Here is a 14283-nt window from a genome sequence, read left to right as displayed (position 1 = left end):
CTATCAGTAACTTCCCATTCCAGAGGCTTGGCCCTAGGGGCCGGGAGCACCTGTGTGTGTGTGTGTGTGTGTGTGTGTGTGTGTGTGTGTGGAGGGGGGGTGGCCCCAGTAGGCTGCAATTTGAGCACAGCAATGAGACCAGCTGAGAGGCAGTTCTCTATGTAAATAATATGAGAAATTCAACTTGGTATAAAAACAGTTAACTCTCATCTTCCCCAGCACTAGGAGTCCTGTAGGGAAATAAATGCTTTGTGTATTTTGGGTTTGTTTATATACAGAAGCAGTGACAACAGGCTTATAAATTTATTAGTTGAAATGACTGGAAACAATCTTTCCAAGTCTTCAAACTTGTGCTTCAGCACAGCTGCCCAGCATTTTCCATCTCCCTGCACCTGCTTCACCCCAAGTTGAGAAAGCTGGTCTTTACCTCCTTAACCATGAAGAACAGGAGAGAGAGCTGGGAGCTTCCCACTTGAAAGAATGCTTATAAAGTAGTGTTTCACAAAGAGCAGATGAGGTACTTAGTATGCTGCTGCTGCTAATTCACTTCAGTCATGCCCAACTCTGTGCGACCCCAGAGACGGCAGCCCACCAGGCTCCCCCATCCCTGGGATTCTCCAGGCAATAACACTGGAATGGGTTGCCATTTCCTTCTCCAATGCATGAAAGTGAAAAGTGAAAGTGAAGTCGCTCAGTCGGGTCCGACTCCTAGCAACCCCATGGACTGCAGCCTACCAGGCTCCTCTGTCCATGGGATTTGACAGGCAAGAGTACTGGAGTGGGGTGCCATTGCCTTCTCCAGTACTTAGTATAGTCTGAGGCAATAAGTGCTAAGAGATGAGAGTCCTGGCATTTTCAATGGCAGATACTTAAAGAAAAATTGGTGAATGAAATCATGGGAGACTTCCCGGAAGTGGTAAACTTGGGGCCAAATTCAAAGGGGGAAAGTGCTCTAAAAGAAGCCTTCTTGGATTTAATGCACAGAGTCCCTAGGGATCTTAGATGCAGATTCTGACCCAGCAGGTTTAGGTGGGGCCTGAGATCCTGGATTTCTAACAAGCTCCCACGTGGTGCTAGTGCTCCTGGTTCCAGGGCTGCGTTTTGAGTAGCAGGGATTTGGATCTGCAGAGGTGTGTCACTGGTTGCACACTGCTGCTGCTGCTAAGTCGCTTCAGTCGTGTCTAACTCTGTGCAACCCTAGAGACAGCAGCCCACCAGGCTCCCCCGTCCCTGGGACTCTCCAGGCAAGAACACTGGAGTGGGTTTCCATTTCCTTCTCCAGTGCATGAAAGTGAAAAGTGAAAGTCAAGTCGCTCAGTCGTGTCTGACTCTTAGCAACGCCATAGACGGCAGCCCACCAGGCTCCCCCATCCCTGGGATTCTCCAGGCAAGAACACTGGAGTGGGTTGCCATTTCCTTCTCCAATGCATGAAAGTGAAAAGTGAAAGTGAAGTCTCTCAGTTGTGTCCGACTCTTAGCGACCCCATGGACTGCAGCCTACCAGGCTCCTCCGTCCATGGGATTTTCCAGGCAAGAGTACTGGAGTGGGATGCCATTGCCTTCTCCGGGTTGCACATTAGGAGCTTTTAAAGCTACCCATGCCCAAGTTCCAGTCCAGGCCAACTAGATGAGGGTTTCTAGGGACAAGGATTTGAGCATCAGTGTTTTCGTAAACTTGCCAAGGGGCTCTGATGAGCAGTCCAGTTTCAGAGCCCCTTTCTATGTCTTTGGAAGGAGATAGAGGGAAACGGGAGAAAAGGAGGAGATGCTCAAAGATGAGCTAGACAGAAGGGCATGTGCATTTAAGGGCTTCAGAAAGGATGAGTGCTATCCCAGTGAGCGCTAACTGGGTCTGAGCATGCGCTGACTCTGTGCCCTAGGCACTTTACACACAGCCCATTATTATCTCCATTATACAGTGGAAGGAACAGAAGCTCTGCAAACTTGGTTTACCTAATTTGCACAATTGTTAATTGTAGGGTTGGACCTTGGATCTAGATATTCTCTAGTTGCCTCTCCTTCTCCAGGAAACAGAATCAGGTAATCCTGTAGGAAGGAAAAGATCTTTCTTGGTAAATTAGAGTGGTTTCCTGTGCCATCACTTGCTGCTGTGCGTCCCAGAGACAAACCTTCTGCACTCTACTCTCTAAGAGCTTGTAGGGGGCTCAGAGAAAATGGGGGGCCCAGACTCCCTGTCCCCAAGCCCTGTCTGTTCTCTGCACCAGAGAAGGGCATCTGCTCGTGGACAGATACAGGAAGATCAACTCTGAGACCCTTGCAGCTCAAAACTGACCCTCATTGTTTAATCCACCCATGAGGATAGGATCCTGGGTTTTAAAGCTATTGAGAACTAGGCCCCTGGGACTAGATTCAGTCTATTCTCCCAGCTTCTAGCATCCTGTTGTGGTGGACTTGGGGAGAGGAAAATGAGGACAGTAGGGACATAAAGACAGTCATTCCTTCAGTGGCAAATGGTGGCAGGTGAAGAGACTTTTTGAACCAGTCAGCTAGTCTGTTGAAACTACTGACCTTGGCTGATTGTGACATCTGATCAGGAGGCTGCACATTCTCCCACTTGCCCTTTTCCAGGCAGGGTCTGGTCATTTTCTAGACGTATCTTGGCCTTTCCTCTTGACTTTCTCTTTTCTGACCACGGCTCCCCTGGGGGTCTTCCCCAGACTTGCCCATGCGTCACTGAGTCTCCCTCTCTGTGTCTGCCCATCCCAGACAAGCATGGTGTCCGTGGAGGGCCTCACGAAGCTGGTGGACCCCTCCCAGCTGACGGAGGAGTTCGATGGCTCCCTGGACTACAACCACGAGGAGTGGATCGAGCTGCGGCTCTCCCTGGAGGAGTTCTTCAACAGCGCCGTACACCTGCTCTCACGCCTTGAAGACCTGCAGGAGATGCTGGCCCGGAAGGAGTTCCCCGTGGATGTGGAGGGCTCGAGGCGGCTAATTGATGAACACACACAGCTGAAGAAGAAGGTGCTGAAGGCGCCTGTGGAGGAGCTGGACCGGGAGGGGCAGCGACTGCTGCAGTGCATCCGCTGCAGTGACGGCTTCTCAGGGCGCAACTGCATCCCGGGCAGTGCCGACTTCCAGAGCTTGGTGCCCAAGATCACCAGCCTGTTGGACAAGCTGCACTCCACCCGGCAGCACCTGCACCAGATGTGGCATGTGCGCAAGCTCAAGCTAGACCAGTGCTTCCAGCTGCGGCTCTTCGAGCAGGATGCTGAAAAGGTAGGGGCGTGCCGGCCAGACCTGAGTGGGGCTGGGGTGGGGGCACACACAGATACTGCTAGTCCAGCTTTTTAAAGCTCCCCTCGTGTAGTGTTTATTATGCATCAGGTACTGTTCTGTGCACCGTGTGTAAATTAACCCATTTTAATCTGTCAAGAGTCCTACGAGGTAGGTATGTTATCATCATCCCATTTTACAGATGAAGAAACTGAGAAGCTAAATATCTTGGGCAAACTAGGAGGTGCAGCGTGGCTGCAGACTCCACACTTTTGCACTGTTGGACACTGCCCCTCTTGAGGCGTGCTGTGAATGAGTCCAGCCGGCCGAGCAACAGAAGTAACAATGCTATTACCAGCCGCAACATGACTTAGTGATTATTGCCCTGCAGTATACTTGACTATTGACAAAGCACTTCTGCATACAGAGTCTCATTTAGTCTATACAGTCCTTTGGCCCTTTGAGTGGGTGATGTTGGGTGTTCTTTGATCTTGGGGCTACAATAGTAGCTTGACATGGGAATCTAGCTCTCTTCCATTTGAAGTCCAGGGCTCTCTTCCTGCCATAACACTTTATTTCTGGAGGTTTTTCCTCACTGCTGCACATTTTCTCAAGCAAGATATTTTTTCCAGCAGTAAATTTTCAAAGCTTTCCCCTTATCAGTGAAAAAGAGAAAAGTGAAAAAGGAAAATACCCTATAGTGCCTCTTTGCTAAGGATGCAAAATATCTTCTCTAGATGCTCTCTGAGCTAAAGAAGAGAGTTGACTGCTGCATATACTTTTAAGAGGAGTGAAAGGGGCTCTCTTATCAATTTTATGGGAATAAAATTTAAATACATAATATCACTAGTAGGAACACCATGACTCTCAGTAACCTGTGAGTCTTACAGACAGTGTCTGATATAATAGTTTTGTGTCTTTTAAGAGCCTATATTGAAAATGTCTCTAGGTATTTTAAGTGATGAAATCAAGATACAAAACTATATAATTATGATCCTAGTTTATATAGTAAGTGTGCCAATATAGGTATAGCTGGAAAAACATTCACCATTAATAGTTTTTATTTCCAGGGGCAAGGATTATGATTAATTTTAATCTCTCTGTGTAAGTTTTCTGTGCTTTTCAATCTTCTATAATTTATAATCAGATGAAAATCAATACATATAATTTTAAAAGAGTGTATGACCCCTTTCTACAACAGAACTTTTAAACATCATTTAATCCAGAGTTTGGAAGAGATAGAAGTTTCTTGCACAACTTTTGGAGTTTCAAGGTTTCCTCTGCCCTTTCTGAGGACTCTTGACCCAGTGGCCAGGCAGCCTGAGTCTGACCCTGGCCTGGCCTGGGCCTGAGGTTTGGAGCACATGGACTGCAGAACCCCCTGCTCATATCCAAGTGAGAAGAAACAGCAGGTCAGGAGCCAGCTACTCTGTAAAGCCAGAGCCATGTGTTTTGGCCTCTGTGACCAGTGTTGGAAAGGTCTGGAGCATTTCATTTTTACTTGAGATTTTTTCTGCTCTGAGGTAGGAGATCTGCTTTGCATCCTGGCCTGGGTGCCTGTTTCAGGGAGGTAGGGGACTTGGGTCTGCCTAGATGTGTTTGAGTTTGAGGCACTTCACGGCATCCTTCAAGTTCAGGAAATGGAAAGCCTAAAAGGGCCCAGACAGTGCCCATTTACAAAACAAAACAGCATAACGTGCCTTACCGCAGAAGCCCCCAGGTAGAGAAGGCTGACCTAGAGTCAGCCTAGTACCAGGCAGCCAAGCAGTAATGCTGCCTCACAGTTCATGCTCACAGAATTGTATGGTGTATTATTATTCTTAATTCATATGGAGGAAATGGAAGCTCAGAGAGGTACAGTGGCTTCCCTAAGATCACACTGCCAGTTGGAAAATAATTATTGAAGTACAGTTATTAAAATTCTTAAAGTATAGCAACTTAGGTACTTCTTTCAGTTCAGTTCAGTTCAGTCGCTCAGTCGTGTCCGAATCTTTGCAACCCCATGAATCGCAGCACGCCAGGCCTCCCTGTCCATCACCAACTCCCGGAGTTCACTCAGACTCACATCCATTGAGTTGGTGATGCCATCCAGCCATCTCATCCTCTGTTGTCCCCTTCTCCTCCTGCCCCCAATCCCTCCCAGCATCAGAGTCTTTTCCAATGAGTCAACTCTTCACATGAGGTGGCCAAAGTACTGGAGTTTCAGCTTTAGCATCATTCCTTCCAAAGAAATCCCAGGGCTGATCTCCTTCAGAATGGACTGGTTGGATCTCCTTGCAGTCCAAGGGACTCTCAAGAGTCTTCTCCAACACCACAGTTCAAAAGCATCAATTCTTTGGTGCTCAGCCTTCTTCACAGTCCAACTCTCACATCCATACATGACCACAGGAAAAACCATAGCCTTGACTAGACGGACCTTTGTTAGCAAAGTAATGTCTCTGCTTTTCGATATGCTATCTAGGTTGGTCATAACTTTCCTTCCAAGGAGTAAGCGTCTTTTAGTTTCATGGCTGCAGTCACCATCTGCAGTGATTTTGGAGCCCCAAAAAATAAAGTCTGACACTGTTTCCACTGTTTCCCCATCTATTTCCCATGAAGTGACGGGACCAGATGCTATGATCTTCGTTTTCTGAATGTTGAGCTTTAAGCCAACTTTTTCACTCTCCACTTTCACTTTCATCAAGAGGCTTTTGAGTTCCTCTTCACTTTCTGCCATAAGGGTGGTGTCATCTGCATATCTGAGGTTATTGATATTTCTCCCGGCAATCTTGATTCCAGCTTGTGTTTCTTTCAGTCCAGCGTTTCTCATGATGTACTCTGCATAGAAGTTAAATAAGCAGAGTGACAATATACAGCCTTGAAGTACTCCTTTTCCTATTTGGAACCAGTCTGTTGTTCCATGTCCAGTTCTAACTGTTGCTTCCTGACCTGCATTCGGTGGATAAAAATAAAAGCATATTTTTTTTCCTATTGAAGTCTACGATCCCTGAATTCTGTATGTGGACTCTGTTAGGATCCATGCTCATGCCTTAAAGAGAAGTGTATTTGCTTGCATATTTGTGCACATGTGTGTGTGTGTGTGTGTGTGTGTGCATGCGTGCGTGCAGAGGAGGAGAGGAGGAATATCAAAAAAACAACGGAGGGAGTGAAAGGCTGATAGGGAAAAGGCAGCCCAGGAATATTTTGATATTGAGTCAGTGGTGGAAATGCTGCTCAGGCTTGACCTAGCTGCCACAGAAATGTGCTGGGTGAGGGGCAGGGGAGAAAAATAATCCTTTTAAATTGCTTCAAGATTAATTTAAAATATCTGTGCAGAACTAAGTGCCTCAGCCCTTGACTTATTTGGTGTTTTGGAAAGAGGGTGAGGAGGATGGTGGTTTGGGTAAGAGTTATGTGAGCAGATCCACATCTAAACAAGGGCCTGAGGAAATAGTTACTGCATGAGCCACGTCTTAGCCTCCTCTCTGGTGGGAGGCTTGTTGGAGGCCTCTGACTCCAGATCTGGGAAGCTCTTGGCAATTGGAGGAGTCTGGTGATCACCCAGCTTCTATTTTTATAAAGGGGTGGACGCGGTCTCCTCTCTGGCCCTGTGGGTGACAGCTTGTTTCCCAGGCCTTCAATAATGGCAGCACTTCCCATTTGCCAGCTGGCCTTGAGAAGTGAAACCACCCCTCACCACCTTCCCCTGACCTCTGCAATGACCCCATGCATCCCTCATCTCGGGGGTGGCCATGAAGGAGCCATTTTCTCTGCCAATTAAACATTTAGGGAGGAGGGACTCTGTTTTACAGATAATTCATAAGGCAGGCCACCCATTCATTTAATAAACGTCTGCTGAGCAGCTGTCATGAGCCCAAAACAAGGCACTTGGATAAAGACAAGTGAGCCAGAATTTCTGTCTGTCAGCAGCAGGTTGTCATCAAGTCCTATTTATTACTACTTATGTCTGCTGTGTGCACCCCACTGTCCTAGGCACAGCCTCTGTGATTAAGGAGTTCTTAGAAAAGGGAAATATTGCAGCTCAGAAATGACAGGAAAGCCTTAATGAGCCGTTTGTGGGAGGGCTGGGTAATTCAGAGGTGATTTGAGTAACACAGAACGCATCTTGTTGGAAGATGAGCACCACTGCCTGGGCCCTGTGCCCTCTGGTCTGTAACTAATGGGCCTGTCCTCCACTGTGTTCACAGAGCATGGTCCAGTCTCTCCTCATTAGCCAGGCACAGATTACGACTCTCTTTGCAGCCCTGTTTCACAGCTATTTGCCCCACTTAGCTGCAGTGGATCCTGTGTGATGAAGATATCTGCCCTGCAGTCACATCCCATTACTGGAGAGAAGGGAGGCCTCTTCCCCATTAGGGGGCAGTTTGTAAGAGTCATTAAGTAGACTCATGGTAGATGCCTCCTTGGAAAAGAGAAGGGTGGGTACAGTTACAGCTCAGTGGAGTGTCTTCCTTAGCTCCCCACTTTTCCTGGATGCCTAGGGTACATGTTAGAATGGTAGAATTGGAAGAGATCTTGAGATACAAGAGTTTACCTTCCATGCACTATAGGAAACCCAGCCTTGTCATCTTGACACCCGCCATTGTGACCTCTTGCTGCCCATATACGTGCTGATGCTGATCATAGCTATCAGAGAATACCAGAGCTGCTGTACCGGATGCCTGCTGGAAGATTCCCTACAATCTTCCAGGCTTTGTAGGGAAAGGGAAGCTCTTAGAAGGGCTCTAGGGCATAACTTGACTTAATTAATGGAGGAATCTTTTTCTACTTTGCTTCTGAATAAAGGAGGCTATACAGTGTCTATCCAAGAGGCCCTCTAATCTTGTTCAAAGCCGTTCTGGAAAGAAGGAATATATTTCCACTTCCTGTGAGAGTATCCCCCAAAGAATGAACAGAGCTATCCAGTGGGCTTCCAGTATTAGAATTGTGCTTATTATCAGTTTATACTGCATGTTGTATTTGTTTCATGTGGGACACACCCAAGACAAGGTATTTATCACCACACTTGGAAGGATATTTAGGTGCCTGCCTCCTCCATGACCAAGGCACCTGCCCAGATGAGGACCTCTCGTTTGCTTAGAGGAGCCTGACCTCAATGGCTGCCTTTACTATGCCACCTGTGGGAAAGCTCCCTTTGGAGAACCTAATTTTAAATTCGTTCCTTCATTTTCACCCTTGTGTGGTGAAATTCTATTCACACTCATGGGTGCCATGTCTGTGATGAAATAGAGTCTTGTGAGAGGGGGCTCCGACGTGGCCTGGGGTGCCACTTAGCACTTAGGAGATCTTAGGCACATCTTTAACTTCTGATCCCCAATTATGTTCCCAACAAAACAGAGATGAAGAATTTGGGCTATCTCAGTGTCTTTTGACTTTCTCTCTTGATTCCACATGATATTATTCATGTACAATCCTCTCTGTTTGTGAAAATGACCTTCACTGGGATAAAGAGGGTGGCAGGGCATGTGTGTGGTCACAGTAGTGAGAGTGGTGGTCAAAAGTAGCCTTGTAAAGGGGGTGTTTCACAATCCCCAGAGTGGTTGAGTAAAGACCCCTCTCCGCCCAACCCAAATGTGCTAACGTTCCTTCTCCTTTGAGACTTGCCACACTGCATGGTGTCTAAGCCCCTTCACAGCTCAACAATTGTACAATTGTTGCCTTTTTACTATTCATCCTCCCCTGTGTATCTTCAGTTGACTTTTCTCTCTTCAGGGTTATCATTTTGGTGATGATGGAAAATGAGAAAGAGAAGCTTTTCTCAGCAAATAGAATCATGATTTGTTGAGTTCTTTTCCTGATTAAAAAAAGAAAGCTCCCCAGGGTTGTTAGGAAAATTGAATGAGATGATATGTGTGGAGGCCCCAGCCCTGTGCCTAGCCCAGATCACTGCTCCCTTAACCTTGGCTTCCCTTCCTTCTCCTTGTGCTGTTTCAATCCTGGTTTACTTCTTAGTCATCAGGCACCTGCTGAGACCTCAAAGAGTGTGATCGATGCTACCTTTCAAATGAACTTGCTCCAAATAATTTTTAATGATCCCTAGTGGAATGAAGTTAAGAACTGAGTTTTGAGAGAAGTTGGCGATTATGATATAGGTTCATAAGGGTCCCCCAAGATCACTGCATTGTGTGGTGCCCCTGGATGAAGCAAAAGAGAGAAGCACCAGGTCAAATTGGGATCATATCTGATGAGTCAGGGTGGGGGAGCTGCCAAAGGGAAAGGTCTCTGGAAAAGTAGTGTCTGTCCTTGAAACAGCCACAGAGGAAAGCAAGTCTCCTCAGGTGCAGGAGAGCACCCGTCCCCATGCGTGAGCTACACCTGAGACACTTGTCACCTTCTGCCATGCGTTAGAGCAGAGAGCATATTTGTCATATTCTCTTACAGTCTTGCAGCCAGAGCTTCCTGCAGTTTATCCAAGAAATGTCTATGCATTTTTATATTCTCTGAGGTCTATGCAAACAAAATAATGTTTCTTTCATGTTAGTCACCCTGAGAAGATGGGTGAAGAGCATCACGGTGGGCAACACTAATACTCACTGGACAGAGTATCCACTGCTGTTTCCTGCCCTTTCCCTCTGAGGTACAAACACTTCTGGTCACTCCCCAGAGCCCAAAGCAGGACCCTAAATCTCACTGTGCCTGGGGTGACAAGGACCACTGGAGCCAGTGTGGAAGAAACGCACTGCTCCTCCTCCCTGCCCCACACTTGGCTCACTGCCTCTTCTCTTGGCCACCTCTCCAACCCCACACGCCTTGAGCCAACAGTGTCATTCGTCAGACTGAAGTGCTATTGTTGTCATTATATGAAATCTTTTTTTGAATGTCGGTTTTTAAAGTGTTCTCACACCCCTGACCTTAGAGATTTTCTGGTCCAGCCCTTCCTTTTACATAGAAAACTTTGACCCAGAGCAGAGACCCACCCAGAGTCACGCAGTTGGTGGCTCCTCATTTGGTCTCCTGTCTGTCGGGGAGGGTGGGGGTGTGAATGTGAGCACCATTTTACTTGAGAAAGCTGAGATTTGGCAACGGTGGGAGGTGTGCCTGGGATAGTGTCAGGTAGGCAGTGGGAAGGTGGGCCCTCTGCTCTGTGGCTGGGCTTCCTCCCCCTCCCCAACACACACACACACACACACACACACACACGCATGCACCCCAATACCAATCTTGCCCTTGCCCTGCAGGAGAAAGAGTGCATAGGCCAGTAACCTAGGAGGTGGCTAGAGAGACTGGGGTGGAGTGGAGGCTGGTGGTCACCTGACCTGTGACCTTACCGCTGCTATGGTAAGAGGGCAAGCACTGGTTGGGCCTCTAGGGAGCATGTTGACAAGTTTCTGTGATTCCTTTGCTTGAGCCCTTGGTGTTGGGAGAGAGGCCTCCAAGAACTATGACCTTTGAGATAAAGTCTTTACTGAGTGGCTTGTAACTTCCTGCTGTTTTTGGAGAAAGGTTCCCGGTGCCCCTCGCTCCTGCCCTCCCTCCTGCTGAGGCCGTTCCACTGCCGCGCCCCGCTCCCGCTGCCTGGGCTCAGGCTCAGGGCAAGGAAGTGTGTCTGTGTCCCACCCAACACAGGACATCGTGTCCTGTATTATTTCCAGCCTGTTGGTCCCGGGAATCTCTACTTCCTCTTTTTCATTTCCTCCCCTTGAACATTAGAAACATTAGATTCCAAAAATAATCCACGTCACAGTGTTTTGCAGAATGCCTGTGTGCGTGTTTTCTCCTGAAGCTGTTTTTCTCCTCCTTAAAACCCGGTCTCCCGCTCTGTCCTTCACTCTGCTTCATGCTCAGGACACCGCGTGCTCAGTGTGCGCTGAGGTGGCCAGGCCTGCATGGGAAGTGGGTGTGAAAAGCAGAGTGGAACAAGGAGTGGCGGGAACGCTGGGCACAGCAGGCTTGACTCCCCCCACCCTCCCAGGTCTCTTATGAGGGCTGGAAGTAGCCTGAATTGTCATATGTGTCATAGGTGGCCTCCCGTTACATGTGGACCCCACAAGATGACCCTTCAGAACTGAGAACTGGGACACTATGCTAACAGTACTTTCCAGAATCTGGGTTGTTACTCTGAGTCTGTCTGCAGAGGAGCCTGGTTGGCTGCAGTCCATGGGGTCTCAAAGAGTCAGACACGACGGAGAGACTTCACTTTGACTTTTCACTTTCATGCATTGGAGAATGAAATGGCAACCCACTCCAGTGTTCTTGCCTGGAGAATCCCAGGGACGGGGGAGCCTGGTGGGCTGCCATCTATGGGGTCGCACAGAGTCGGACACTACTGAAGCAACTTAGCAGTAGCAGCAGCAGCAGAAAAGAAGGACACTCATCAGAGATATAAACAGAAATTGTTTTCCAAGATTTCTTCTCAGGCATTTTACTTTGAAGAAGCCACTTTCCTCCCTTCACTTGACCTTCTGTCCTCCCTTCCCTTCACCTTCTGTCCTCCCTCCCCTTCACCTTCTGCCCTCCCTAAGCGCCCCTTCTGCTTCCTCTCCTGTTGGTGGCCCTTTTCTCGGTGCCCACACACTTCCTCTAGCCTGTTACCCCAGCCTTCTAGGATGCATTCATTCTCTCGGAACTGGTTGTTTCGCTTCCCTTTTGTGGTCTTGTTTTGTGGTCTTGCTTCCTTCCTTGGGTGATTCCCTGTGTGGCTCAGGCCTCCCATGGAGGGCAGCGTGCATAGGCCACCAGAAGACCCAGCCAAGGCTTCTAGAAAGAGCACTGGCATTACAATCACAAGAGACTTGGGTTTTGAATTGCAGCTTAGCCACTTGCTAGCTGATTGACTATCTGTGGCGAGTTTGCCCTCTCTGAGCAGTTTCTTTATCTGTAAAACGTAGATTTTTAATACGTGCTTTAGGGTTGTTGTATGGATTATGGAAAATGTATCTGAAGCATCTAGTATGCCAGGAGCCCAGTAGGTGCTCAGCAGATGATAGGTTTATGGAGACCAATTGCAGCTGGGCCATCAAGAGTGGAAGAGGCTTGTGGGGTGGGGGGGCTTTCTTTCAGGGCATGGGAAGAAGGGCAGAGAGTACAGGGTCGTCCACAGCATGGGTACTGGAGCAGACAGTGGCCAGCATGTGGCAGCAAAACATAGAGGTGAGGTAGGGCCCTGGTGTCTGGGGAAGCTAGAGGAAGGAAGTTAGAAGTGTGTGCCCAGTTTGGCAGAATCTAAAACACTGTTGCTGAAGACAAGCCAATTAAATAAATGCCAGATACTGTACTGGGAACAGGCCATTGGAAGATGAACTGGAGTCAGGCTTTATTTACCACACTAGAGTGGGGAGGCACTGGCAAACAGCTGCTGCACAGGGAAAGCTGACCAAAGAACCTGTCACTGCTGTGGGAAGAGCATGAGGGAAACCTTCAGCCTGGGTTGGGGTGCAGGCCAGGGAAGAACATGAGCAAAGGCATGGCAGCCTCAGAGGCACAGAGTAGGTTCTGTCCAGTGTGGCTGCAGCTCAGGCTCGGCATGGGGAGGATGTGGGCTGTAGGCGGTGGGGAGGGCAGCAGAGGGAGGGGTGTCCTTGCCATGTCGATTACCTGGGGTCACAACAGGGGGTCAGAAATCTAGTCCCACCACTCCCTGAGTAACCAGGGACTGGAGGAAAGCTGCATTCTTGCCCTTTCTTGGTATAGAGAAAAAAGGGATGTTGGTTTCTTCCATGCAAATGGGTGGACTGACTTGTCTCACCTGAGAGAGGCACGTGTCCTGTTCTAAAGATTTCCCTGGGATACCCCTTGTCCCGAGGTGTCCGAGGAGGTGCAAACCAGAAGGTCCTAGAATGGAGAATGAGACTGGACTTGGGCCTTCAGCCTTGATGTCAGGAAAACCTCTTTTGTGCTTTGCACAAGCCCACCTCTCACACCTGTGTTTATACCGACCTCCCTCCTATCTGCCTATTGAAACCCTATCTTAGTTGAAGGCCTAGCTACTTTCCCCACTCTCCTCTGATGGAGGTGGTCTTTCTCTCCTCTGGGAAACTTTCCATAGTCTTTATCTATCAAATTGGCCCTGTTCCAATGCAGTGATATTACACATTCCCAGAGGTCAGGGCCAGTGTTTGAGATAACTGCGTTCCTCAGAGGCACTCAATAAGCTGCCTGATGGAACAAAACTTTTGTGAGTGCTCTGAGTTGGCACAAGAGCACCACCTACTGCTGAGTGGCTTCAAGAGATGTGACTCCAATTCTATTGCTTAAAAATTGGAATTAACAGGTTTCCTCTCACAATGGACAGAAAGAGCTGGAGTTAGGGAAACCAATTCTTGTCCTTTTATACTAATCCAAATGTGAGCAGATGAATTGACAGGGAGAGAGGAAAGGAGAGGGGCTAGCCCTGGAGATAGTCTAAGGGAAAGAAAATAGGACATGGTGATTAATTGGAGGTCAAGGAGGAAGGAGGACTAAGGGAACCACCAGACTTTTATGTTAGGGTGTTAAGGTGGTGAAAAGAAAGCCCAAAAGCACTTTGGAAGGAGGATAAATGACTTACTTCAAATGTTGGTTTCTCTTAAGGCATGGAGAAGTCAAAGATGTGGTGATGAAGGTTATTGAAAACATTACCAGGAGTTATCTGGTTAGTGCATTTCTGCTCTGCTCTTAGGGACAGTGGCATTATCTAAACACAAGAATTTACCTTAGTCCTCTGAATGAGGTTGTTAAGGAAATGGAGGGTTTTGAAGATTGGGCTCTTCCTTCCTAAGTCTTTCCTGAGTTCCTATGGAGTATATTCTGCTAGGTGGGGTCTGGAAGCTGGAAGCGTGATAGAGCATCTTCTCCAGCAGGTACCTGAGCCTGGCTCCCTCGTGGTCTCCCACCTCTCAGCCTCATTGTTGCCATAGGAAGAGGGGAGAAGGGAAAAGGAGAGGGCTAGCTTTCTTCCTCTGCTCAGAGTCAAGCCCACCTAGTCCAGACCCCTTCCAGCATAGCACCTGCCCCCCTTTCTGGAAGAGGGACTCCTGAAGGGGAGGCCACCTCCTCCTCAGTCCATGTAGAATTTTTTCCCCAGATGTGCAAGTAATTGCGACAGCTGATTTTAGGATGTGTGGGAGG

At 48.2% G+C, this 14283-nt stretch overlaps 1 protein-coding gene across 46 annotated transcripts in view; it reads left to right on the top strand.

Annotated features, from left to right (window-relative positions):
* KALRN (kalirin RhoGEF kinase) overlaps positions 1-14283 on the top strand; it is a 692908-nt gene that overhangs the window by 244352 nt on the left and 434273 nt on the right. For all 46 annotated transcript variants that reach the window (XR_015164343.1, XR_015164397.1, XR_015164395.1 and 43 more), the window contains exon 5: positions 2728-3240. Coding sequence is in view for 37 of the 46 variants with exons in the window: in XM_086402125.1 (XP_086258251.1) it covers positions 2728-3240 (513 nt within the window). In the remaining 9 variants the exon portion in view is untranslated. The remainder of the gene's footprint in view (positions 1-2727; positions 3241-14283) is intronic.

The sequence above is a fragment of the Bos grunniens genome, chromosome 1, assembly GCF_055505025.1.
Source record: "Bos grunniens cultivar Pamir isolate PY7600 chromosome 1, Bosgru_T2T1.0, whole genome shotgun sequence".
In the NCBI taxonomy this organism is placed as follows: domain Eukaryota; kingdom Metazoa; phylum Chordata; class Mammalia; order Artiodactyla; family Bovidae; genus Bos; species Bos grunniens.
This window is presented reverse-complemented; position numbering and strand designations above follow the sequence as displayed.